We start from the raw sequence: 27927 nt of genomic DNA, 5'->3' as shown, positions 1-27927 counted from the left end.
ATCTAGAAATAAACAATGCGGAGCTAGTGTCACTCTGAAGACACGTGGGACCATTTATAAAGTGTTCCCTGTCCTCAGCCTCTGTGCCACAAATATACTTCCTGCTTTCAGTGAGAAAGGGTGTGGTGTCTGCTGTTTTGGAGCCTAAGTTTCATGGGACCATTCTTTTCTCGCCTGGTTTTGCCAACAAAACATGTGATTGTGTGGTTAAGACACACAGAGAGGCCCCAGGCCATTGCGGTCACAGGCTGACCTCAGACTTTCTCGAGCCTTCCCCAGACAAGCTCTGTATCACATTTCATTGCTGAATTCCCAGACCTCACCTCAAGACCGAGGGGTGGGGCATATCAAAGCCGACTCTATTCTCTAAAGGAAAGTGACATTTCTCTTGAATTATTTTGGGTTCAGATCAGAAATGAGTTTCCACATGTTTCACGTGATGCAGCAGGTGCTTAACACCGTATTACTCTCACAGGCATTTAACCACTGGTTTTAGACATGCATTCTAGTAGAAACAGAAAGAACAAAAAGTGAGACTAATTCCAAAGCTCTCTTGAAATGATCCTTATTCCCTCCTGACATTTCTTTAACTGGCCTTCTTTTGTTTTAATTTCTTCAACAGAAATTGAAAGTGTTAGTCACTCAGTTGTGTCCGCCTCTTTGTGACTCCATGGACTGTAGCCTGCCAGGCTCCTCTATGCTCCTCATAGAATTCTCTAGGCTGAAGTATTTTGCTCATGCTATGAGGTGTGGCTTTGGCTTAGCTGCCTTTGTTTTCTTCTTTTCCCCCAGAGTTAGCCTTTCTCTCTGCAAAACATTGCATCTTGGCTCTTGGAAATCCCCACTGAATCTGGAGAAATTATGTCTTGTCAACCAGCTTCCTTTCCTGGAACCCAACATGATTGCTGATGGTGCACCAGTTGCTCCACTTGACAGTAAGTTTGCTTGTCTCATTTCACTTGAATGTTTACCGGTAAATATCAGTAGATGTGGAAAGCCTTCCTTACCACAGTTTATTATGTTTCCTGGCCATGATAATTACTATTATAATACCACTTGTGAATAAGTTGACCAATTCAGGATGAATCACCTGGCTGGCCCTTGGCCCCTGGAATGATCTTCCACGTGTGACTTGGTGGCATTATTACAAAATACAGCAGGATAGACCTGCCCAGCCATTACAGCAGGACGTTCATTTGTGATGCTGCCTTAAGGAGATAAGGAGATGAGAGCAAATTGTTCCAGCAGCTCGGCCTGCCTGGCCAACAGTTCGGTGGAGGAGCTGCCAGAGGGGGTGAAGGCCTACAGGAACCTGGAACTCGTATTCACAGTGGTGTCGGCCCTGATGATTGGCCTACTGATGTTCTCCTTGGGATGCTCTGTGGAGGTCCGGAAGCTCTGGGGACACATCAGGAGACCCTGGGGCATCGCTGTGGGACTGCTCTGCCAGTTTGGGCTCATGCCTCTCATCGCCTACCTCCTGATCATCAGCTTCTCTCTGAAGCCGCTCCAAGCTATAGCTGTCCTCATCATGGGATGTTGCCCAGGGGGAACCGTCTCAAACATTTTCACCTTCTGGGTGGATGGAGATATGGATCTCAGGTAAGTTACATGAGGGAAGCTCAGCTGTCTTCCCCTGCCTGGGGTGGGTGTGGGAGGCTTACATGGTTGTGTTAAAAACTCTGCCAATCTAGATAGAGTTTCCAGTGGGAAACATTTTACAGAGACTTGTTCAGTCCCAGAAGGACTTTCATTTTTTTTCCCCCTTGATTTTTGGCCACACCACACAGCATGTGGGATCTTAGTTCCCAGACCTCAGATCGAACCCACACCTCCTGCAGTGGAAGTGGGGAGTCTAAGCCCCTAAACCACCAGGGAGTCCCCAGGACGTTCCTTTTTGAATTTAAGATTAACTTTGCTGTGACTGTCCTCTGTTTTACTGGCAACTGTTATTCTTTTCTGAGTAAAGGGGTTGGGCTCATACACAGTAGTGAAGTCACGTCTCCTGCTTACCCAGTGGCCCTTCCTAGGCGTGAACTCATTCTCACCCGTGCTGGTGGCTTTAACAACAGTCCTAATTTCACAATAGGATCAGACTCCCAGAAAGTGGTTGCTATTTTAGTGGTGGTGATGGTGGTGTCCGCATCAGCACAATGAGGGCCTCGGGACCCTCATGAGCACCTACTTTGTGAGATCAGTATTTTGGGGGATTGGATAAGGGCACTTCAGGGGTATCCTGTTTTAAGAGGCCTGTTGAGTTGCCTTGTGGAGTAACACAAAGATTCTTATGACTAAAACTTTTTTGTGGCTTAGCATTCACTACTAGAATCTCATTCCTTCCATTTAGGTCAATGACCTTGTTTCCAGTTACAGTGTAGTTGAATACCCCCGGGGAGTATCCTTCATTTACACTTTAATGGAAATGAGTTAATCACATATATTTCGGAGTACTTGTTTCGACGAGGGGGAAAAAAAGGGCATTTGAGGAAACGATGGAGTCACAATTATAAAAATGAAAGGGCTACAAAGCAGTGGTCTTTCTAGAATCTTTGCTTACTTATGAACAAGCTGTTTCACCTTTTGCCCTGGGAAAGACCTACTTATAAATTAAAATCTTTGTTCGATATCTATGCCATTTAGTTGAAATTTATTATACAATGAATGAATGAATCAGAGGTGCTGACTTTGCTGGGAGTTGCCGTTAGTGAGTCAGCTGCAGGTATGGGTTTCTAGTTTCCTGCATGTGCTCAGTGTTTAGCATTTGGAACTTATTTCACCTATAAATCTTAATGGGTTCATGCCAAGCAGACCAATAATTAATTTTCATATGGTTATGTTTTTAGTTACCCACTTATCAAAGATTTAAAATGAATCACTTGCCTCGCTCATTTAAACCCTCCCCCTTCAATGTGCACTGCTAAATGAAATTCAGTAAAGCTAACCATTAACATAATAATTGGGAAATGATAAATATTCTTTACACAGAGTCTATATAACAGTGATAAATTCCAGGGACTGCAAGTTTTGGGAAAGAAAAAGGACACATATTTATTAAGTACCCTGAACAGGCATGGGATTGATGCTTTCATATAGGCTCTTTCTCTTCTTCTTTGGCCCTCAAAATAACCTTGTAAATGACCTTTTATAATTCTGAATTTTATAGCTGATAAAATTGTGTCTCAGATTGGTTAAGTAGATTGCCAAATGCTACAAATTGAATATGGCAAAATTCAGATTTAAAGTCACAGCTGTTTCTCATCAGTCTGCAATTTGGGCACTTTCTTCGATGCTCTGTATTTGCACAATGAGATCTTCTGAGTATGAGCATACATCTTTGGAAAAAATTTTTTATTGAAGTATAGTTCTTTTACAATGTTGTGTTAGTTCCTGCTATATAGCAAAGTGAGTCAGCTATATGTTTACTTAAATCACCACTTTTTTGAATTTCCTTCCCATTTAGGTCACTTAGAGCACTTTAGGTCATTTAGAGCATCGAGTAGCATTCCCTATGCTCTACAGTTTGTTCTCATTAGTTATCTATTTATACATAGTAGTGTATATCAATCCCAATCTCCCAGTCCATCCTAAACCCCTTCTTTCCTGCTTAGTATCTGTACCTTTGTTTGCTACATCTGTGTCTCTGTGTCTGCTTTGCAAACAAGTTGACCTGTACTATTTTTCTAAATTCCACATATATGTGTTAATACAGTATTTGTTTTTTCTCTTTCCGACTTACTTCACTCTGTGTGATTGTCTCTAGGGCCATCCATCTCTCTGCAAATGGCACAATTTTGTTCCTTTCTGTGGCTGAGCAGTATTCCATAGTATGTATGTACCACATCTTTACGCATTCCTCTGTTGATGGACAGTTAGGTAGGAGCATACATCTTTAAACAGTCTTCTTAAATACCTCTGGGAAAGAGAACATTTATCTTCATCTCTTATTAGCCAACATTATAATAAAAGCACCAATAATAGGAAGTCTGTAAAAGGTAAAGCTCATTTTACTTTGCTTAATTGGCTTTTAACTTTGGTCATATTATTTAACCTGTAAGCCTCATTTGTAAAATGAGGTTAAAATTACCTATTCCCCATGAGATTGTATTTTAAGTAGGAAATACATATACAGGGTGCCAGGCACATAGTAGGTACACAGTGAATATTAGCTATTTCCCCCTTTTTCTTATAAAATTTTGATTTCAAGCCTCACAAACAAAGAAACAAAACAAAAGTCAAGTAAAAAAATTTTTAATTCCAAGAAATGAACTTTTAAAATGGGGACTAAATACTAGATTTTCAAAAGCTTATAGATACAAGAGTAATAAATCTTAATTTTCTATAAAAATTATAAATTGGAAACTCAGTATTGTTGACTGAAACAGTATCCAAGTTCATTGCTTTTCTTACTTGATTACCAACAAAAATAATTTTTAAGCAAAACTCAGTAAACCATCATTGATAGGAATTCTGTTTTTCATACTGGATGAAATCCAAGAGCATTTAGTCCAGCATCTTGTAGCTCAGATGGTAAAGAACCCACCTGCAATGAAGGAGACCCGGGTTTGATCCCTCGGTTGGGAAGATCCTTTGGAGAAGAGCATGGCTACACACTCTAGTCTTCTTGTCTGGAGAATTCCGTGGACAGAGGACCCTGGTGGGTTGTAGTCCATGAGGTTGCAAAGAGTCAGACACAGCTGAGTTTCTGTATTCTGAGCGTCTGATGCTGACCTCAGTCCTCTTCCCAGTCACTTGGGCTCATCCTGTTAGCAGCCCCCTGTGACTCCGTCCATGCTTCTACTCCTCCGCTCAGCCCTGTGGCTCGTACTGTAGCCCAGCCTCTTGGTGTCACGCAGCACGTGGCTTCCTATCTCTCCACTGTCATCACCTCTATTCAGGCCCCAGAGTTCCTTTCTTGGCCAGTTGCAGCACTTTCGCAATGTACTCTGAGCCTTCCATCTCTCCATCGTGGTTTTGTAGTAAGTGGTTAAGATAGGCTCTGAGATTTGACTGCTTGACTTTATATCCTGACTTGGGACCTCTTTTTTATAACTAGAAATCATAGTAGTTCCTTTGTGGTATTGTGAGGAGAAAGGAATATATACATATAAAGGCTTTTCAACACCTGCTAAATTGAATAGAACCTAATTCAAGTCTAATGGACTTCTGTAGGTTTATTTCCCATTAACCCCTTAAGCACAGCTGGTCTGTTGTAAGAATGGACTACTAACTGTTCTTTAAACATATCCCACGCATAAAAAAGTTTTTTTTCAATTTATTTATTTAGCTGTGCCTGGTCCTTTTGCAGCATGTGGGATCTTTAGTTGCAACATGTGGGATCCCTTTCTCCAGTTCAGTTCAGTTCAGTAGCGCAGTCATGTCCAACTCTTTTTGACCCCATGAATCACAGCATGCCTGGCCTCCATGTCCATTACCAACTCCTGGAGTCCTCCCAAACCCATGTCCATTGAATCGGTGATGCCATCCAACCATCTCATCCTCTGTCATCCCCTTCTCCTCCTGCCCCTATCCCTTCCAGCATCAGGGTCTTTTCAAATGAGTCAGCTCTTCACATCAGGTAGCCAAAGTATTGGAGTTTCAGCTTCAACATCAGTCCTTCCAATGAACACTCAGGACTGATCTCCTTTAGGATGGCCTGGTTGGATCTCCTTGCAGTCCAAGGGACTCTCAAGAGTCTTCTCCAACACCACAGTTCAAAAGCATCAACTCTTCGGTGCTCAGCTTTCTTTATAGTCCAACTCTCACATCCATACAAGACTACTGGAAAAACCATAGCCTTGACTAGATGTACCTTTGTTGGAAAAGTAATGTCTCTGCTTTTGAATATGCTGTCTAGGTTGGTCATAACTTTCCTTTCAGTTCTCCAACCCGGGATTGAATCTGGGCCTCCCACGTTGGGAGCTTGAAGTCCTAGTCACGTACTAACTCGGTCATCTTGACAGGTCATGTAAATTTTGTATGCTTTAATTTCATCAGGGAAACTCACTTCTAAAATAGGGGAAAACATAAGCTACCTCACTGGTTGTTGCATGGATTGAATGAGACAATATATATACACACACACATATATGTATATATATAAAGTTATTATTATTATTATATAGGTTAGGCAAAAGAGCACTGTGTCAGAGGTCTGTGTTTTAGGTGCTGCTCAAGGAGCTGTGTGTCTTTGAGCAATTTGCATTTCTGGACTGTTTCCTCATTTGTGAAAGTAATGGGTTAGACTCTCTGAGGTCCCTTTTTCTTTTCTTTTCATTGTAGTTTATTGCAGGATATTGAATATAGTTCCCTGTTCTATACAGTAGGACCTTGGTGACCCATTCTATATACAATAGTTTGCATCGGCTAATCCCAAACTTCCAATCTGGCCCTTCCCTGCTGCCTCCCCCTTGGCAGCCACAGGTCTGTTCTCCGTGTCTGTGACTCGGCTTCTGTTTCATAGGTAAGTTCGTGTCATATGAGGTCCTTTTTTCCATTGTGGTAAATATAGATAGCATAGCAGTTACCGTTTTAACATTTTTAAGTGTACACGCAGTGGCATTAAGTACATTCAGGATATTGCAGGATCTGTTCCCCAACCAGGGACTGAATCTGGCTTCTGGCCTCAATAGCCTGGGATCCTAGCCACTAGGCCACCTGGGAACTCTAGTTTGATAACTTTTGATGTACGAAGTCTCTTCTTCCCTGAGGACATGTTTTTGTCCTCAGCAGCAAAGAAAGAATTCTGGGCACTCATAGTGGTAGAGCCTAGAGAGTCAGCGGCCAATTTTGACTTTAAAGAAGCTCTTGATCCTTCAGCAGAGACCCTGAAAATAGGACTTCAGATTCTTCAGGTCTGCTTAACAGGGCCTGGTGGAGAACTGAAGAGAAGAGAGACAGAACTGAGATTGAATCCATGTGACTTAGTATAAAGTTCTGTCTGTAACTCTACATACTTCAGTATTTTTTTCCTAATGAAAATAATACCCACACATAGAGTTGTTTTATAGATGAAAAGAGAAAAATGTATGTAATGAAGTCTTAGCATGTAGTACTCAATAAATGCTGATTACTGTTCTTGAGAAGCAGCAGACAGGAGTAATGTTTATATTTGGGGATGAAAAACCTGGCCTGGAACCTATCTCTAGGGCCCAGTCTATTGATCTGATCTTATAGTATATTCCATGTCCATCTGGCTAGCTAGATAATTTTATAAGTGTTTTTTTTTTTCATTGGGAAAGCAAAGGTATTCTCTCACAGTTTTGAGTGTCAGCGTCCCAGAGTTTATTGGTTTCAAGCTAAAAACCATTGAATAATTTAAACTCATTGCAAAGTAGTATACCCATGGACACTACACTTTAGTATAATGTACAGATATGTAATTTCCATGTTTTAAAGGAGGTTCAGGATTTCCCTGTTTGTCTGGACTTGTTGAATCTGTCTCATTTTTCTGTATAATAGTTTGTGGACAGTGATGCCATTCTGCTTAGTGCAAGCAGAATCTTGTTATACTGCAGTCAGATTTTGCCAACAATTTTCCTCGGTGAATAGCTGAGAGACCCAGTTGGCCACATCCTCTGTTTATGCTGCATTGGAATTTCATGGCAGTAAAACAAAAGGTATGACTATGCATCGCACTCATGCACATTCACTGTGTGCTTTTCCGAGCTTTGCTGGTATTTATAATTGTTGGCAGAGCACCAGGGTCATGGATTGCCATCCATCCTTGACCGTTGCTGTGCATGTGATGGGCGTGAGTTGTGTAAAGGGTGGAAATCATCACCTGTGTAATCAAGGGTCTAGACTGAGTCTGATAGAATCTCACAGTTTGCTCCCCACAGCCATCAATCCTACCTTTTTGGTGCATGCATCGTGCTCACTGTCTTCAGTCATGTCTGACTCTTTGTGACCCCATGGACTGTAGCCCACCAGGCTCCTCAGTCCATGGGATTCGCCAGGCAAAAGTACTGGAGTGGGTTGCCATTCCCTTCTCCAGGGGCTCTTCCCAACCCAGGGATAGAACCTGTGCTTCCTGCCTTACAGACAGATTCTTTAACCCATGCACCACCTGGGAAACCCTACCTTTCTGGGATTTGATCCAAAGCTATACAGGTGGAAAATACTATGCTAGTTCTCCAGAAGTTCAAGATCAAAGTGATGTAGTATGGACTTCCTTTCAGCATGTGGTGGTAGAAAGAGCCAGAAATGTAGCACTATCATAGACTAGGAGTTAGCAAGTGTCCCAGACACACTCTTTGTGGATACAGAGATTTGAGCTGTGGCAAACTGCTTTTCTTCCTTAATTTGCTTTTCAGTTAGGAAGAAGACTTTGCCCAACTCAAACATTCATTGTTTTTATTTTATTTTATTTTATTAATTTATTTAGGTTGTGCTGGGTCTTCATTGTTGCAAAGGTTTTTCTCTAGTTGCGGCAAGTGGAGGCTACTCTAATTGGAGAGCATAGGCTTCTGATGGTGGTGGCTTCTTGTGGCGAACAGGCCCTAAAGCAAAGATACCAAGGGCTGCAACTAAGACCCAGCACAGCCAAATAAGTAAAAGAAGACAATAGATCAGTTTCATACCTTATACAATATAAACTACAAATTTTAGATGAGCTGAAAATATAAATGTAGAATATAAACCTATGAAAAAGTAAAAAGTGGGGGCAATCTTTGAAAAACCTCAGGAGAAGGGGGGATCTCTAATAAAACAGGGAACTCAGAAGCCAGGGAGCGGGGGGAAATGGACAGATTTGACTACCTCTGTGTTCATTATTGTGGCAAAAGTCATAAGCATAGTTAAAATATAAGCTTGGAAAAATGTTGTATTACATTTGATGATATGAAATCAACCCTGAATATTCACTGGAAAGACTGATGCTGAAGCTGAAGCTCCAGTACTTTGGCCACCTGATGCGAAGAGATGACTCATTGGAAAAGACAATTATGCTGGGAAAGACTGAAGGCAAAAGGAGAAGAGGGCAGCAGAGGATGAGACGGTTAGACAGCATCACTGACTCAATGGACATGAATCTGGGCAAACTCAGGGAAATAGTGCAGGACCAGGAAGCCTGATGTACAGCAGTCCATGGGGTCACCAAGAGTTGAACATAGGTTAGCGACTGAACAACAACCCTACTTTTAAAATAGCTCCTGCAAATTGAGAAAAGAAAAATCGGACAAGCAGGGCTGTTGTGAGGGGGTTTCCAAGAGGCTAGTAAACATTGGAAAGCACAACCTCATAGAGAATCAGATGTATAAAAAAGAAGAGTGAGATGCATTATTCAGTGTTCTCATGGGAAGTAGAAGGGACTGATCACCTCCAGTGTAGGGAAGACTGTGAAGTATAATAAAATTTTTTGAAAGTGATCTGGTAGTATCTATTAAAATGAAAAACAGGCTTTTGACATAGTGATTCAACTTTGGAGAATCTATTCTACAGAAGGAAAAGAATTATTCAAGTGAAATATGTGTAAGAATGCTTATTATAACATTGTTTATAACAGAAGAAAACTCAAAGCAATTTTTCATCATTAATGGAGTAATTGAGGAAATTTTGGCATATTTATGTTGCAGTTCTTTTGAAAAAAAAAAAAAAAAAAGTGAGTTTCTTATATCTGCTGTCCTGAAAATGACTGTGATATTAAGTGGAAAAGAATGCAGAAGCAACCATGCTACAGAGTAAGTTGTATTGTGTGATTGCTCTAAAAAGAAAAAAGAATTAACCTCTATTCAATGAACAAGCAACCATGAAATAGGAATGTTTAAATGAAAACAGAGAGGAGAAGGATGATATATACAAATACTTGTGAATTAAGTCTAGTTTTCTGAAAGGGTCATCAGTCAGCCAAATATTTGACGGTGCATCTTTGGGTTAGATTCCCAGATGGGGGATTGTTGAATCAAAGGGTAAACACATGTGTAATTTTGCTTGCTGTTGTTATTCAGTCGCTAAGTTGTTCCGACTCTTTGCAATCCCTTGAACTACAGCACGCCAGGCTTCTCTGTCCTTCGCTATTTCCCGGAGTTTGCTCAAACTCATGTCCATTGAGTCATTGATGCCAACCAACCATCTCATCCTCTGTCCCCTTCTCCTCTTGCCCTCAATCTTTCCCAGCATCATGGTCTTTTCCAATGAGTCAGCTCTTTGCAAGTGGCCAAAGTTTTGCTAGATGTTGCCAAACTCCTTCCAGGTTTTGTGCCATTTTGCATTTTTACTGGCAATGATTGAGAGTATAGAAGGAGTATTTATTTTGCCATGCCACATGGCATGTGGGATCTTAATTCCCTGACCAGAGCTTGAACCCGGGCCCCCTGCATTAGAAGCATGGAGTCATAACCACTGGACCATCAGGGACCAAGTTCCCAGAAGGAGTACTTTTAATATCACTGAAGTATAATGATTGCTGCTTTTCTGGGAGTATAAGCATTCTTCTGATTGTTGTTGTTCAGTCACCCAGTCATGTCCAACTCTTTGCGACCCCATGGACTGCAGCACGCCAGGCCTGCCTGTCCCTCACCATCTTCTGGAGTTTGCTCAAGTTCATGTCCATTGCGTTGGTGATGCCATCCAGCCATCTCATCCTCTGATTCCCTCTTCTCCTTCTGCCTTCAGTCTTTCCCAGCATCAGGGTCTTTTCCAATGGAGTTTGCAGAAGGTGACCAAAGTATTGGAGCTGCAGCATCCTTCCGATGAGTATTCAGGGTTGATTTCCTTTAAGATGGACTGGTTTGATCTCCTTGCTGTCCAAGGAACTCTCAAGAGTCTTCTCCAGCACCACGGTTCGAAAGCATCAATTCTTCAGCACTATGCCTTCTTTACCATTCGGCTCTCACAACTGTTCTTTTGATAGAAAATGTCAAAGTCATCACAGGCAGATTATTTTATAGGCAGGGTACTTAATTAAATGGAAACATTGGTGATTCATAGTATGGGGAGGAGTGATGGTTGACCTGCTGGCCTGATCAAGTGCTGAGGACCCTTGCTTTCTCTGCAGCTGACCTTAGCCATGCGAAGGGTCTCTTCCCCCTCTCCTTGGGGGTGGGAGGTAGTAAGCCTCAGTCTCTCAGCCATCTGCACCACAGACACAGGTTAGGCATGTACTACGTGCAAGACAGGTTGCTCTGAGAACCTAAATAGTGAATATTAAAACATTCTCTGACTTTCGAGGGCTAGCGTTAAAGTGAACAAACTCTAGCTGTATCCCTGGTTTGTGTTGTATGATGTTTCCTGTGCCTCAATTAATCAGTAGAGCAGCAGTATTCATGTCTATAGACAGTTTGTACATTCATAAACAGATTGTATAATTTTCCTAGCAATTTTAAAGATAAAGTATTTTGTTGACCTGAAGGATATCTCATTTCCATTTACCTTGCATCCATGCCAAGTTGCTTCAGTTGTGTCCAACTCTTTGTAACCCTATGGAATGTAGCCCATCAGGTTCCTCTGTCCATGGGATTCTCCAGACAAGAATACTGGAGTGGGCTGCCATGCCCTTCTGCAGGGGATCTTCCCGACCCAGGAATCAAACCCATGTCTCTTATGACTCCTGCATTGGCAGGCAGTTTCTTTTACCATAGGTGCCACCTGGGAGGCCCTTCCATTTATCTTATTTCCCCTAACTTTGAGCTTCCCAGGTGATGCTAGTGGTAAGGAACCTGCCTGCCAATGCAGGAGATGTAAGAGACGTGGGTTCTATCCCTGAGTTGGGAAGATCTCCTGGAGGAGGGCATGGCAATGCACTCCAGTATTCTTGCCTGGAGAATCCCATGGTCAGAGGAGCCTGGCAGGCTACAGTCCACAGGGTCACAAAGAGTCAGACGTGACTTAGCACAGTTTAGTTCAGTTCAGTTAGTTCAGTTGCTCAGTCATGTCTGACTCTTTGCGACCCCAAGAACTGCAGCACACCAGTCCTCCCTGTCCATCACAGATTCCTGGAGTTCACTCAAACTCATGTCCATAGAGTCGGCCATGCCATCCAGCCATCTTATCCTCTGTTATCCCCTTCTCCTCCTGCCCCCAATCCCTCCCAGCATCAGAGTCTTTTCCAATGAGTCAACTCTTTGCATGAGGTGGCCAAAGTATTGGAGTTTCAGCTTTAGCATCAGTCCTTCCAAAGAACACCCAGGACTGATCTCCTTTAGAATGGACTGGTTGGATCTCCTTGCAGTCCAAGGGACTCTCAAGAGTCTTCTCCAACACCACAGTCCAAAAGCATCAATTCTTCATCACTCAGCTTTCTTCACAGTCCAACTCTCACATCCATACATGACTACTGGAAAAACCATAGCCTTGACTAGACAGACCTTTGTAGGCAAAGTAATGTCTCTGCTTTTGAATATGCTATCTAGGTTGGTCATAACTTTTCTTCCAAGGAGTAAGCGTCTTTTAATTTCATGGCTGCAATCACCATCTGCAGTGATTTTGGAGCCCCCAAAAATAAAGTCTGACACTGTTTACACTGTTTCGCCATCTATTTGCCATGAAGTGATGGGACCAGATGCCATGATCTTAGTTTTCTGAATGTTGAGCTTTAAGCCAACTTTTTCATTCTCTTCTTTCACTTTCATCAAGAAGCTTTTTAGTTCCTCTTCACTTTCTGCCACACACCTCTAATTTTACTGATTCATTTTCTTGTTGATTTTATCACCCAAATAGGGACAAAATCCTATAGACAGAAAGAGTAAGCCGGTGCGAAGACCATTGGTCAGAAGGAATAAGCAATCTTGAATATAGCCTGGCATCTTTTGGCTCCGTCCCTGTTTTTTGAAACATTATAACTTCAGGACCCAGATAAGACTTCTTGGCTCCCTCTCTGAATTGGTATAAAAGTGGGAAAATTTTGACATATTAAACCATAGATTAGAAAGTAGATTCCTGGTTGTCAGGGGAGGAGGAAGAAAGGAATGGGGAGGGACTGCTAATGGGGTGGAGCTTCTTTTGGAGGTGATGAAAATATTCTGGAAATAGAATAGCATAGTCACATTTACTAAAGAAACTTTTTTTTTAATTGGCTGTGTTGGGTCTTAGTTGCGGCACGTGGGATCTATAGTTGTGACACGTGGGAACTTGTTCCTTGTCCAGGGATCAAACGTGGGGCCCGTGCATTGGGAGCTCAGTCTCAGCCGGTGGACCACCAGGGAATTCCTCACTAAAGATACTTTAAAATGAAATCTTATTGCCTATGGGTTATGTATAAATAAAGAAGAACTGTATAAGAAAAAAATGAATCCTTACAGTGACTATCAGAACATTTAGGACAAGAAAATGTTCATAAAATATGAATTAATTGATAGATGACCAGAACTGCCGGAAATCTTTTTCTAGACCACAAATCCAGGCATCATTTGTTGAATAAGACAGGAGGGAGTTTCAAGTAAATTACCTTATATCATGTGTAAGAAGTTGTGCCTCAGAAGTTGTTTTGGTTAAGGATTAAATCCTTTATTTCAAAACCTCCCTTGTAAGCATGACTTTAATTTTACTTTCAGCATCAGTATGACAACCTGTTCCACAGTGGCTGCCCTGGGAATGATGCCACTCTGCCTTTATCTCTACACCTTGTCCTGGAACCTCGAGCAGAATCTCACGATTCCATATCAGAACATAGGTCTGTATTGGGCTTGTGACATGAAGTAGTAATAGTGATGGTAATAATAACAGCTGTGTTTAGTGTGTGTCTGCTTTATACAGGGGATTCTACATATATCTAATTTAATTCTCCACATAACCCAACAGAATAGATTCTATTACCAGTTCCACTTCTTGTATTTTCAGAAACAGGTGAACTCACTTCACCAAGGTTGTGCACCTGCTAAGTGTAGAACTTGATTTCTGACTCTGGAATCTGACTGCAAAGTCCAAGTTCTTAATGCCTACAAGTGTTTAGTTTTGAAAATAAAGTCAGAAAACTCACTTATTAAAAACAAACAAACTCTCCTTATATAATTCACTAGAAAGTAGTTTGACTCCTTGTGACCCACAGGTTGACTGCATCTCAGTGACTCTTATGAGACCTTAGTTCCCCCAGTTTCATCTGTCACATTGCCTGTGAGCCTCGACTTCTTTACTGATCAACACAAACAATTCTTATTAACTGTTAAAGCATATCCACACATCACAACCACACCCATATCTCCTTCATCATCTCCTTAAACTCTGTCTTTTCTTAAGAGAGCTCTGTGAACTTACTCAGCTTGGAGGAAAAACTTGGTGAGATGATATGTCTATCCTGGTTTGATCAGAATTTTTGAAGAATTATTAGAAAATGTGGTTCTTGAACTCCAAAGTGTCAATCTGGAGTTTCAAGGGCTTACAACCCATGGCCCATAGTTCAAAACAGAGCCACATCCTGACAGCTGAAGCCCATTGAATTGTAAAATTTGAGTGAAATCTTAATTTAGAAATCATAGTTTTATGTGTAACTTCTTCATATTACTAAGATTTAATAGATTTCTGTTTTGATAATATATAATAATAGGCACTTGCATACAGTTTAAGCCCCAGATATTATAAGCGACTTATGTGGCTTTGGCTAGTATTTCAAGTGAGCAGATTTGGAACGTGGCCCTGGAAAATGTCAGTGTATGGCTCCTGTCTGGCAAGTAGACGTCTGCTGTATTGAGCCTGCCTTCAATGTCTTCATTTGCTTGTGTTCACGAAACGATGTATTGATGTATTTCTCTACCTGCCTATGGGTTACCTGGTTACAAGTGAAAGTATGAGAACTTGCTTTGGTTTCTAAAACAGGTGGTGTGTTTGTTTTGCAATAGGGATTCTTTGCAAAGCAAGTCACTCATTGGCTTCAAATAGGAGAAATAATAGCTGTAGTTGTAGAGTGGTGACCCCATACATAGCAACCGAAGAATTTTGAAGACACAAAAGGGTCCATCTGTTTTCTAATCTTTACGTTTTCAGTTGTCACTCAAATCCCATATGCTTGTTGAAGGATCCGAGAGAAATATATGATGGCATTCAGTGCTATCATATGCCCTTCAAAGACTGTCTTTCAAAGATTAAAAAATTTTTTGGAGGTGGATGCAGAAACAAAATGTTGCTTTAATTAAAGTTTTTATATAAATGAAACAGACATAAATTGTTGAGGCCTGGGAGGTAAGGGTAGAGAAAGGATACCTATTATCTGACAGATGTTTCTTCTCTTCAGGAATCACTCTTGTGTGCCTGATCATTCCTGTGGCCTTTGGTATCTATGTGAATTATAGGTGGCCAAAACAATCCAAAATTATTATTAAGGTAAGGAATCCCATGGGACATTTCAGACACCGAGACTTGACAAACAGATGTAGGCAACCACCAGAACAAACAGACCAGTAGAATACAGCCCACACCCAGTAATTTTCTTTACATGCCCTGCATTTTTGTATCCAGTCGCCCTATTTCCTCCAGTCTAAGGCTTGCCTTATCACTTCGGTGGGCCCCTACATTGAGGCTTATGACATCCTGCAAAGCATGGAACTCATGCTTCAGGGGCAGAAAAGCTTAGGCCTGCGTGTGGACAGAGAGTGCCCATTCACTCATAAGAGTTCACATGGTGCTCTCCAGCGAAGGCTGCTCAAGGCTGCATGAAATGGGGCCCAATGTTTAGGATGTGGCTGGTTTCCTGGAAGAGCAGGGAGCAGCGCTGTCTTTCAGATGCATTCCTGGAGGAGCCTCTAAAGATGGAGTTTGTACACACAAGCAATGACTTCTGACCACACAAATCACTGTCAAAATGAAATCATCCAGAATGTGTTGAGGAATGATGGGAAATGGGATCTCTTACCTCCTCTTGACTTTCCAGGGTTGTCTTTTTTTTGTTTTTTTGATTGAAGTATAGTTGATTTATGATGTTGTGTTAATTTCTGGTGTACAGCAGAATGACTCAGTTTTACATATATATATATTCATTTTTATATTCTTTTTCATTATGGGTTATTCAAGGACATTAAATATAGTTCCTTAGGGTTGTCTTTAGTTTATTGGAGAAACAAGCAAATGTCCTCGTTAAATGGCTTTTAAAAATTATCTGGCTTGAAAGAAGGCATTCTCAACAATGGTGTCCCTCCCCTAGGACTCCAAGTATGTATTGTTTTAGAAGATATATGCTTTTACCCTTTTAATATATGCTGCTTCCATGAAGATTTAAAAAATGTTTTAGTTATTTTTTGTATTTATAAAGAAAGAAATATTTGGAGCTAAAGAAGAATTTGGAGCTAGTTGGACTTTCAGCAAATGAAATCTCAGCTCCTTTTAGTTTGAGGATTATGCGTTGGTTCAGCTTAAGCTTGGTGCTTTGCTGTACCTGGCAGAACATGCCACTCCGTTCGCCTGCATGGATGCTCTTCTCCACTTTGGCGTGAGACTGAACCACTCCCACCCTTCCTCCAGGGGGTGGAGAATGAGAGAAGAGAGGTTGAGAGGCAGACAACTCAGTCGGGCACAGGGAACTGGGGGAAGGATGAAATGGTACACGTGTGGATTGGACATGGTGACTTTACTGTTATTTCAGTAGGAGAAAATTTCCAGGGTGGCAGTGGGTGGTTATAATTTTGTTTACAAAACCACAGGAAAGAGTATGATCACGGGAACCTCTTCCTTTTTATTTTTGGCCGTGTCGGTTCTTAGTTGTGACACGTGGGTTGCTCTCTAGTTGTGGCACACAGGCTCAGCAGTTGCCCTGTGGAATGTAGGATCTTAGTTCCCTGACCAGGGGGTCAAACCTGTGTCCCCTGCATTGGAAGGCAGATTCTTAACCAATGGACCACCAGAGGAGTCCCAGGAACCTCTTACTTTTCAAGTACTCTATTTTGAATTACTTCGTTAAAAGAGTACCTAACAAAAAAAATAATGATTTTGGCATTTCCAAATCCTCTACTAGTTCATTGGTGTCATTGGAGAAGTATTTTCTATATGTTTGTAAAGAGCAAATTCAAAACCCTTTGGCTGTTCCATAGGAGTTGTGGCAGAAAATATTTAATAATGTGCATAACTATATTTTAGAGTATCTTCATTAAAATTAGGACACTTTAATCATTATATTGGGATGTCTTCATTCTCTGTTCCTAGTCCTCTTTTCATTTTAGATCTGATTCATTTTCTTTTAATTTTAAATTTATTTAGTTTTTAATTGAAGGATAATTGCTTTATAGAATTGTGTTGGTTTCTGCCAGACATCAACATAGATCTGATTCATTTGCTGGACAAGTTGCTTTTGGTAAATTTTAAACTCTGAGATCCCTCTCTTGGTAGAAAGTTCAGAGGCCTTTGTGTGTTGCAGCATCTTCAGTTAGGCGGAGGCCCAGTGTTTCCTGATTTTGACCCCAGGACACACCTAAGGTACACTGGGTTGTTTTTATTTTGTTTTGGTTCTCCATACCGTGAATCATTTAAAATCAAAGTTGATGCTGTCGCTGGGTGCAGAGTTTGCTGTGTACATGATGTGAGTGGCAACTTGCCAAGATCCTGATTTTCCGCCAATATTCTGGGTCTCGCTTCCTTTCTTGGAAAAAAATTTTGTTTAATTTTTATTTCTGTTGGACAACAAAAGTATGAGAGTATTCATTTGGGAGAGGATAGAGATATCTGTCAGTACCTCTCATATTACATTAATATTAGCTCAGGTGGTCTAATGAAGCATCGGTAAATTTCATTTGGTGGAGAGAAGCACAGGAGTCAATGCTGTAAGAAGTCTCTGGCAGTTGAGGGGGTGGTGGGAAAACAGTTGTGGATGGTCAGGCAGGGCAGATCTCAGACAACAGATTCCAGGGTGGGGTCCAAGAGGTTGTGTGTAGAGGAGCTCAGTCTGTCCATGGAATGCTTCAGGCAAGGATACTGGAGTGGGTTGCCACTTCCGCCTCCAGGGGATCTTCCCGACCCAGGGATCGAACGTCTCTCATGTCTCCTGCACTGCAGGCAGATTCTTTACTGCTAGTACCGCCAGGGAAGCCCCGTGTGTAGAGGTGTTGGATGCTTATTAACATATTTTCCCCTTATTTCACAAATTTGTCCTATCCATGAAAAATCTCACTACCCAATTCTTCTGGCAAAATCCTCCACTTGAAAGGAAAAAGGTACCAATCATAAAATAAGAAGACGTCAGTTTGTGTTGAGCTTCATTGAATTCTAGCTCCTCAGCTAAGTCACTTGACCACGTTGGACCTCTGTAAAATGACATAGGATTTGGTGGTTCTCTAAGTCCTCTCTTTGTTCCTCTCTTCTAGGTTTCAAGGCTTTTAGAGCAGTGATGGACTTTGTAAAAAGACCGTGATGTTCACGCATACCTCTTTTATTGATTTGTCTTAGATTGGGGCCATTGCTGGTGGACTCCTCTTTTTGGTCGTCACAGTGGCTGGTGTGGCGCTGATAAAAGAATTTTGGAGTACAGACATCATTCTTCTGATGATCAGTTTCATCTTTCCTTTGATTGGCCATGTCACAGGCTTTCTCCTGGCACTTCTTACCCACCAATCTTGGCAGAGGTACAGTTAAATTATCCATAAACTTTTATAGAGAGGACAAATTAAACACACTGCTGTTGGCAGACTTTGTTGCCTGTCTGTCTGGAAGCACAAAAAGTTTTGCCTTATAAAGTGGATGGAACAGGACAACTCACCGTAAAGGCAGTGGAAAGATCATAGTAATTCTTCACATAAATGAAAAAGTGAAAGTGAAAGTCATTCAGTTGTGTCCGACTTTATAGTCCATGGAATTCACCAGGCCAGAATACTGGAGTGGGTAGCCTTTCCCTTCTCCAGGGGATCTTCCCAACCCAGGGATCATTCATTAATGGTGTCAATATGCCAATCCTAATTTCAAAAATTACAACTTCCCATCAATTTGGCCTTGGTTTCAAACCACTTGTTGCAATCTGGACATACTTCTCTTCTTAGTCTGATAGTTTAAGAGGATGGGTGAGATGGTTTCACTAAATATAGAGATCATTCTAGAGGATGAGCAGGGATTCAAAGATTAAGCATATATCTGTTGTTTGTGCTAAATTTTTAAAAAGTGCTGTTTATAAAGGCAAGAGGAGATAGGACAAATTCGAGAAATACAATAGGAATTTATCTTAAATATTATCATTACAATATGGGGCATATAATACATAAATACTGTTGTTCTTGTTCAGTCACTAAGTTGTGTCCGACTGTTTGCAACCCCATTGACTGCACCATGTCAGGCTTCCCTGTCCTCCACTATCTCCCAGAGTTTGCTCAAACTCATGTACCATGAATCAGTGATGCCATCTAACCATCTTATCCTCTGTCATCTCCTCCTCCTGCCTTCAATCTTTCTCAATATCAGTTTCTTTTCGAATGAATCAGTTCTTCGCATCAGGTGGCCAGAGTATTGGAACTTCAACATCAGTTCAGTTCAGTTCAGTTCACTCAGTCATGTCCGATTATTTGCGACCCCATGAACGGCAGCACACCAGGCCTCCCTGTCCATCACCAAGTCCTGGAGTCCACCCAAACCCATGTCCATTGAGTCAGTGATGACATCCAACTATCTCATCCTCTGTCATCCCCTTCTCCTCCTGCCCTCAATCTTTCCCAGCATCAGGGTCTTTTCAAATGAGTCAGCTCTTTGCATCAGGTGGCCAAAGTATTGGAGTTTCAGCTTTAACATCAGTCCTTCTAATGAATATTCAGGACTGATTTCCTTTAGGATGGACTGGTTGCATCTCCTTGCAGTCCAAGGGACTCTCAAGAGTCTTCTCCAACACCACAGTTCAAAAGCATCAGTTCTTTGGCACTCAGCTTTCTTTATAGTCCAACTCTCACATCCATACATGACTACTGGAAAAACCATAGCCTTGACTAGACAGACCTTTACTGACAAAGTGATATCTCTGCTTTTCAATATGCTATCTGGGTTGGTCATAACTTTCCTTCCAAGGAGTAAGCGTCTTTTAATTTCATGGCTGTAGTCAACATCTGCAGTGATTTTGGAGCCCAGAAAAATAAAGTCTGACACTGTTTCCACTGTTTTCCCATCTATTTCCCATGAAGTGATGGGACCAGATGCCATGCTCTTAGTTTTTTGAATGTTGAGTTTTCAGCCAGTTTTTTCACTCTCCTCTTTCACCCTCATCAAGAAATCTTAGTTCCTCTTTACTTTTTGCCATTAGAGTGGTATCATTTGCATATCTGAAGTTGTTGAAATTTCTCCTGGCAATCATGATTCCAGCTTGTGATTCACCCAGTCAGGCATTTCACATGATGTACTCTGCATATAAGTTAAATAAGCAGGGTAAAAATATACAGCCTTGTCATATTCCTTTCCCAACTTTGAACCATTTCATTATTCCATATCTGGTCCTAACTGTTGCTTCTTGACCTACATACAGGTTTCTAAGGAGGCAGGTAAGGTGGTCTGGTATTCCCATCTCTTAAAGAATTTTCCAGTTGGTTGTGATCCACATAGTCAAAAGTTTTAGTATAGTCAGTGAAACAAAGTAGCCTTTTTTTCTGGAATTCTCTTTCTTTTTCTGTGATCCAGTGAATGTTGGCAAATTGATCTCTGGCTCCTCTGCCTTTTCTGAATCCAGCTTGTACACCTGGAAGTTCTTGATTCATATACTACTGAAGCCAAGCTTGAAGGATTTTGAACATAACCTTGCTAGCATGTGAAATGAGTGCAATTGTATGGTTTGAACATTTTTTGGCATTGTCTTTCTTTGGGATTGGAGAAGGCAATGGCACCCCACTCCAGTACTCTTGCCTGGAAAATCCCATGGACGGAAGAGCCTGGTAGGCTGCAGTCCATGGGGTCGCTGAGGGTTGGACACGACTGAGCGACTTCCCTTTCACTTTTCACTTTCATGCATTGGAGAAGAAAATGGCAACCCACTCCAGTGTTCTTGCCTGGAGAATCCCAGAGACAGGGGAGCCTGGTGGGCTGCTGTCTATGGGGTCGCACAGAGTCGGACACGACTGAAGTGACTTAGCGGTAGTTCTTTGGGGTTGGAATGAAAACTGACCCAGTGGCCACTGCTGAGTTTTCCAAATTTGCTCACATAAAGTGCAGCACTTTAACAGCATCATCTTTTAGGATTTTAAATAGCTTCAACTGGAATTCCATCACCTCTGTTAGCTTTAAGAGTAGTAGTGCTTCCTAAGGTCCACTTGATTTCACATTCCAGGATGTCTGGTTCTAGGTGAGTGACCATACCATTGTGGTTATTTGGGTAATTAAGATTTTTTTGTATAGTTCTTCTGTGTATTCTTGCCCCCTCTTCTTAATCTCTTCTGCTTCTGTTAGGTCCTTACCATTTTTGGCCTTTATCATGCCCATCCTTACATGAAATAAACATTATAAAATATTACAAATGATAACACTCCATACTGTTTTGCCTGTCGATGAGATGAACATTATCATACAGTGTTGGCTGGAACATAATTTGGCACAAACTCTCTGGAAGGCTATTTAGTCATATCAACAGCCTTATAAATATTTATAGCTATTAATTCAGTGACTTTATTTCTAGAAATCTGTCCTTAAGCTAGCAAATCAGATAAATACACAAATACTGATGTGCAAGGATATTAATTTCAGTGTTATGTGTGAATATAAAAAATAGAGACAGTTTAAATATCTGACAAAAGAGAGATATTTAATTCATGACTATGTCTATGTGAGTACTATAATTCATCCATTTAATGCTTTTGGAAAATACTAGAAATAAGTTTAAAAAGAGCAGGAAACAATATGCATTTTGATTCCCATTTGTAGAAGAAAATAGAAGAATTTTATGCTTAAAAAATACTGGACGAAATATACCATAGGCTAATTGGACTTTCCTGGTTGTCCAGTGGCTAATACTCCTCACTCCCAATGCAGAGGGCCTGGGTTCAATCCCTGGCCAGGGAAGTAGATCCTACAAGCTGCAGCCTTAAGTTTGCATGTCACTACTAAAATTCTGTGCAGACACATAAACAAATAAATATTTTGGCTTCCCTCATGGCTCAGTCAGTAAAGAATCTGCCTACAATGCAGGAGACCGCCTGCAATGCAGGAGAAATGGGTTTTGGTCCCTGGGTTAGGAAGATCCCCTGGAGAAGGAAATGACAACCCACTCCAGTATTCTTGCCTGGAAAATTCCATGGTCAGCAGAGCTTGGAAGGCAGGCTATAGTTCATGGGCTCTCAAAGAGTCAGACACAACTGAGTTACTAAACCACCACTACGATAAGTGTTTAATTTTGAGTAGTGGGATGGAGAGTAATTTTAGTTTCTTAATATTTCCTTGATATATTATCTAATTTTTTTGATGAATAATGAATATGTACTACTTTTAAAATCAGAAAATTATTATTGAAAAATAAATTGTGCCGTTAAATTCCCAAAGTGACGTTTGGGAATTTTTTTTTTTTCATGTTAACTGGTACTTTGTTTACAACCTAAACATTGTTGGGGATTCCCAGGTGGTGCTAGTGGTAAAGAATCTGCCTGCCAATGCAGGAGAGGAGAGTGACATGGGTTTGATCCCTGGGTCGGGAAGATCCCCTGGAGTAGGTAATGGCAACCCACTCCAGTATTCTTGCCTGGAGAATTCCATGGACAGAGGAGCCTGGCAGGCTACTGTCCATAGGGTTACAAAGAGTCAGACACGACTGAAGCAACTTAGCACAGCACATTGTCAGTTTAAGACGAAATCCACTGTGATATGTAGATCTTCCCATTTAAATTCTAGGGTTTCTTCTTTTGATCCTTGGTAAAATTTTATTCAAGAAACAGAATAGACATATATATGTATTTAAAAACATGAAGTGGGAGATTTTTAATCAGCTTTACATTTTTGTCTACTTGGGAAACATTCCGGATGGTACCAAATCCTTGGTGAGGCTCTGCCAAGTGTATCTCATTTACTTCTTGCTGCAAGTCTAAGAGGTAGATACTCTTGGTTACCCATTCTACAGATGAGCAAATCCTTTGGAGAAGTAACCTGACCCAGTTCATAGAACCAGAATGTGGCAGAGTTAAGATTCGGACCTGGGTTTATTTACAAGGTCAGTACAGCCCTATCTGCAGGGGGCTGGTTCCAAGATCCCCTGAAGATACCAGACTCCAAGGATGCTCAACTTCCTTATATAAAAGAACACAGTATTTGCGTTTAACCTATGTACATCTTCCATAGGTCTTCCCAGGTGGCTCAATGGTAAGGGATCCACCTGCAGTACAGGAAACATGGGTTCAATTCCTGGGTCGGGAATATCCCCTGGAGGAGGGCATGGCAACCCGCTCCAGTATTTTTGCTTGAGAAATCCCATGGACAGAGGAGCCTGGTGGGTTACAGTCCATGAGATTGCAAACGACTTGGATACAACTTAGTCACTGAGCACGCATGCACATCTTCCATATACTTGTCTCTAGATTACTTATAGTACCTAATACAATGTAAATGTTATATAAATAGTTGCCTGCAAGGCAAGTTCAAGTTTTGCTTTTAGAAACCTTGCAGAATTTTTCTTTTCCAAAATATTTTTGATCTGAGGTTGGTTGAATCCATGGGCTGACTGTCCTTAAGAACACAGACTGTTGAGGATTTGAAATATAGTTGAGTCTGGAGAGAAGGATTCCTATGGCAGAGTGTAGTCAACAGTCTTGTTTTTTTTTTCCCACACTTGATGGCTTGAGAAATATCAGGACTGAGATACTGCATTCGCTTTGTGAATGGTCCAGGTGTGAGGTACAGCTGTGTAGCTTAATCATGTCAAGTTATGGACAAGGTCTTTGAAAGAAGTGAGAGTAATCTGGAGAAAGCATAACAAGGAACAGGATAATTAGAAATAAAATCAGGGCCACTGAATTTGCCCTGTACTAGTGATAATAGGTTTACTCCCACATTACACACCCTTGTTACCGTTGCATCTCAGTCCAGTTTGCATAGCGTACTAAGTCGCATCCATCATGTTCGATTCTTTGCAACCCCATGGACCACAACCCACCAGGATCCTCTGTCCATGGGATTCTCCAGACAAGAATACTGGAGCGAGTTGCCGTGCCCTTCTCCAGGGGATCTTCCGGACCCAGGGATTGAACCCTTGTCTCTAAGTCTCCTGAATTGGCAGGCAGGTTCTTTGCCACTACAGCCACCTGGGAAGCCAGTTTGTGTCGAGGCGCTGCCTTATCAAATGCCTCTGTCCTATCTTCTGCCATCTGTGAAAACCTCAAGGCACCCTTTGGAAATTGGAAAAGATGAAACTGCCTAACCCAGCCTCCAAGGTCCTGCCTAGATTTTTCTTTTTTCTCCTTCCTGCTCTTCCTTTCTTCCTCTCTTCCTTTGAAAACAAATCAAACAGAGAAAAGTAGACAAAACTTATTACTAAAGCCTTTTGCCAAAGACTTCATTGCAGACATTTTGTTTTCACATAGGATTTTTATGTTTCTTTTTTAGAAAAATAATTGTATTTCTTTATTTGGCCATGCTGGGTCTTCGTTGCCTTGAGGGCTACTCTCTAGTTGCAGAGCATGGGCTTCTCAGCGTGGTGGGTTCCCTTGTTGTGGAGCACAGACTCTGGGGGGAGTGGGTTTCAGCAGTTGTGGCTCCTGGGCTCTAAAGCACTGGCTCAGTAGTCGTGACTCACAGGCTTAGTTGTCCCGCAGCATGTGGGATCTTCCTGACGCAGGGATTGAACCCACATCGCCTGCACTGGCAGGCAGATTCTTCACTGAGACACTGGAGAAGCCCTGTTTATTTTCAAGCGTCATTTATTTCGCTGTTTAGTTGCTGAGTCGTGTCCGACTCTTTGTGATCCCATAGGCTGTTGCTTGCCAGGCTTCTCTGCCCATGGGATTTTGTAGGCAAGAATCCTGGAGTGGGTTGCCATTTCCTTCTCCAGGGGATTTCCCCAACCCAGGGATGGAGGCTGAGTCTCCTGCATTGGCAGGCAGATTCTTTAGTTTATGCTGTTTTGTCTCTGACTCAATTTTCCATCCTCACCTCCTCGTCCTTCACTTCCCACAGGCTGGCATAGAGCACAAGCAGTGCTTACTGACCAGGCCACACTCATATCTGTCCCTGAACAACCATTTTCCCACATTAAACGCCTCTTTCTCTCTTTCCACCCTTTAATCCCACCCTTCTGTGAAGCCTTCTCTAATTTACTGGTGAATTTCTACACCATCTCCCTGACCGGTCATCATGCTTGGTGGTGTGTTGTTTCTGTGTATCTTGTCTTCACCCAGATCCCCAGGGGAAGCATTCAAGAGGTGCTTCTTAAGAGACCAACTACAGAGTAGGTACTCAGCAAATAATTACTGAAGCATTTTTAGTAGTCTCAGCTCATGGCTTGCACTTATTACTATACATAAGAGAAGATTTTTGTATAGTCCTTATTGCTGGTGCATACAATTTTTGTCTTGGTAGGTGCAGGACAATTTCCTTAGAAACTGGAACTCAGAATGTTCAGATGTGCTTAACCATGCTGCAGTTATCCTTCACTGCAGAGCAACTGGCCCAGATATTTAACTTCACATTGGCCTATGGACTTTTCCAGCTGCTGGATGGGTTTCTCATGGTTGCTGGTACGTAAAGCCCCCAGTGAGTAGGCTTGACTGAAAATTGTTCACGCAGTTCACAAACTCCTTTTTCAACATGAATCTACATGGACTGCCCTTGTGATACATTTTTAGCGTGACATTTCTAGGGAACATAAAATGTGTAAATGAGATCCTGTGCTACAGGTGGAAGTTTCACAGGAAAATATTAAAAAAAAAACTGTGAAGTGAGCTTATAAACCAATATGCTTTGCAAAAAACAATGCACTCTCAGAACTGTCCATGAGCAATTATTTAATCTCAAAAATGACATTTGTTATGTTTTATTAAGAAATATTCCAAATGTTATTTCACAGTGCTTCTGTGACTAAGAATTGTGCCAAATGGCTGTGAAATATAATGCATACACATATATTTTTTAAAACCATATACATATGTCCTTGGGCTTCCCTGGTGGCTCAGACGGGTAAAGAATCTGCTTGCAATGTGGGAAACCCAGGTTTGATCCCTGGGTTGAGAAGATCCCCTGGAGGAAGGCATGGCAACCCACTGCAATATTCTTGCCTGGAGAGTCCCATGGACAGAGGAGCCTGGCAGGCTACAGTCCAGAGGTTGCAAAGAGTCGGACATGACTGAGCTACTAAGCACAGCACAGCACATATGTGCTTACCTATCCCTATCATTATACAGGTTCACAGAAGTTAAATTTAAAATATATAGATTGATAGATTAATCTTAGCCATTGTAAATTTTTTTTATTGTTGTCACAGAACAAATTTGACTAAGACTCAAAGATTACTGATATAACTGATTATATACTGATTACTGATAGAATAATCAGTATAAGGAACACCAGGGTTTAATTTTCCACAAGATATATTCTAGAAGAGTAAAACCCTGGTCTTAGATCCAAATTTTAATAACGTCTGATGGTGAGACTGATTTTGAAGGAATATGCTTGGTCCATTCCCAGTCACAAAAGCACCAGGGGAGCACCTGATCCATAGTAAGCAATCCACAGGAGTTGCTGACTAACTGAATGAATGACTGACTGGATGAACGGACGGATAGATGGATGTATGGATGAGTTGTCAGCAATCTGCTGAGCGTCTCAGTCACAGAAGTTTTATTCCAGACAGAAATAGCATCCTGATACACTGAATTATTTTGTTCTAGTTTTCTCTTCTTCCTCTTTTTCCCCATGTGTTTATACATACGTGATCCAAAGCAAACAAACCCCCAAAGTTTTGACCCGTGTACAATGTTACCAAATTATAGTCTTTGCCAAAGTGATTTTTAAATACTGGTGTGCTTTAACATTTAGCATATAAGATGTACAAGAGGAGAGTGAAGAACAAACATGGAAACGAGAAGCCAGGTTGTCAAGAAGCCCGCCGTAGGAAGAAATCCACTTCTTCCAAAGAGACCACTGCTTTCTTGGAGATGAATGAAGAAGCCACTCTAAGTCCTGGGCCATCAGGACCCGTGGATCTTCATGGGGCTCCGACGCCAACTGGTGACATCTCACATGCCAAGTAGGGGCTTGTTGGTTTGACTACTCCTTGCCTTCCTCAGCGGCCGGCAGACAGTGCAGAGCTGATGAGTGAATCCTGTTGGCAAGGGCTTATGGGAATGTGTGTGTGATGTTAACATATTTATATTTTTGTGTGGATTGTGAGTTGTCATAGGATCCCCTTGGAGAATATGTTCTGCCTATTTCTGGTTCTTCCTTTGGGGGTTTACACAACATGTTTACTAGTTGCTATGTGTGTTCTTGTCTCCCATACAGTGAAGAGTGATTCCCACCGTTACATGAAGTTGTCAAGCTGTGAATTTTAATCTCACAAGAGTTAAGCCTCTGGATAGAGATGTCACCTCACACTGCAGGGCAAGTACAGAGTCTGGACCCACTTGACTTCTTGACTTTGGGCAAGTGCTTTGGGATAGTGGGGAGAAAGCATACAGCTCTTATAAAAATGGGGTCTTTTCTCAAATGCTGATTGTTTTTTAAGGGCTTGAAAATCCTCTTAGATTTATAGATGTAATACGAGGGATTACATTACATTCCCTAGAGGGAATCTAATGAACCCTTGAGGGTAATATTTTTACTCCCTAGAGATAGCCACATGTTTATTCTTCTAATATATAGATTTATGAGATATATAATTTTAAAAGTGCATTCCATGTATACTGTTTCATAAATCACTAAATGATTAATCACTGACTCAACGGACATGAGTTTGAGCAAACTCCAGGAGATGGTGAAGGACAGGGGAGCCTGGGGTGCTGCGGTCCATGGGATTGCAGAGTTGGACATGACTTAGCGACTGAACAGCAAAAACCAACACTATATTACAGAACATCTTTACATGTCAGTCTGTGTTGACCTACCTCATTCTTTAGAACAGTAGCTTCATAGAAGTATTCTAGT

The 27927-nt window shown here is 41.5% G+C and overlaps 1 protein-coding gene across 1 annotated transcript; it reads left to right on the top strand.

The window, feature by feature from the left end:
• The first annotated feature begins 1225 nt into the window (after positions 1-1225).
• On the top strand, positions 1226-27035 carry SLC10A6 (solute carrier family 10 member 6). Its single transcript, XM_052642294.1, has 6 exons — positions 1226-1602; positions 13488-13606; positions 15161-15249; positions 18298-18473; positions 25366-25523; positions 26821-27035. The coding sequence occupies exons 1-6, from the start codon at positions 1226-1228 to the stop codon at positions 27033-27035; spliced, it is 1134 nt and encodes a 377-aa protein (XP_052498254.1).
• Positions 27036-27927: the final 892 nt, after the last annotated feature.

This window comes from Budorcas taxicolor, chromosome 6 (genome assembly GCF_023091745.1).
Source record: "Budorcas taxicolor isolate Tak-1 chromosome 6, Takin1.1, whole genome shotgun sequence".
NCBI lineage: Eukaryota > Metazoa > Chordata > Mammalia > Artiodactyla > Bovidae > Budorcas > Budorcas taxicolor.
This window is presented reverse-complemented; position numbering and strand designations above follow the sequence as displayed.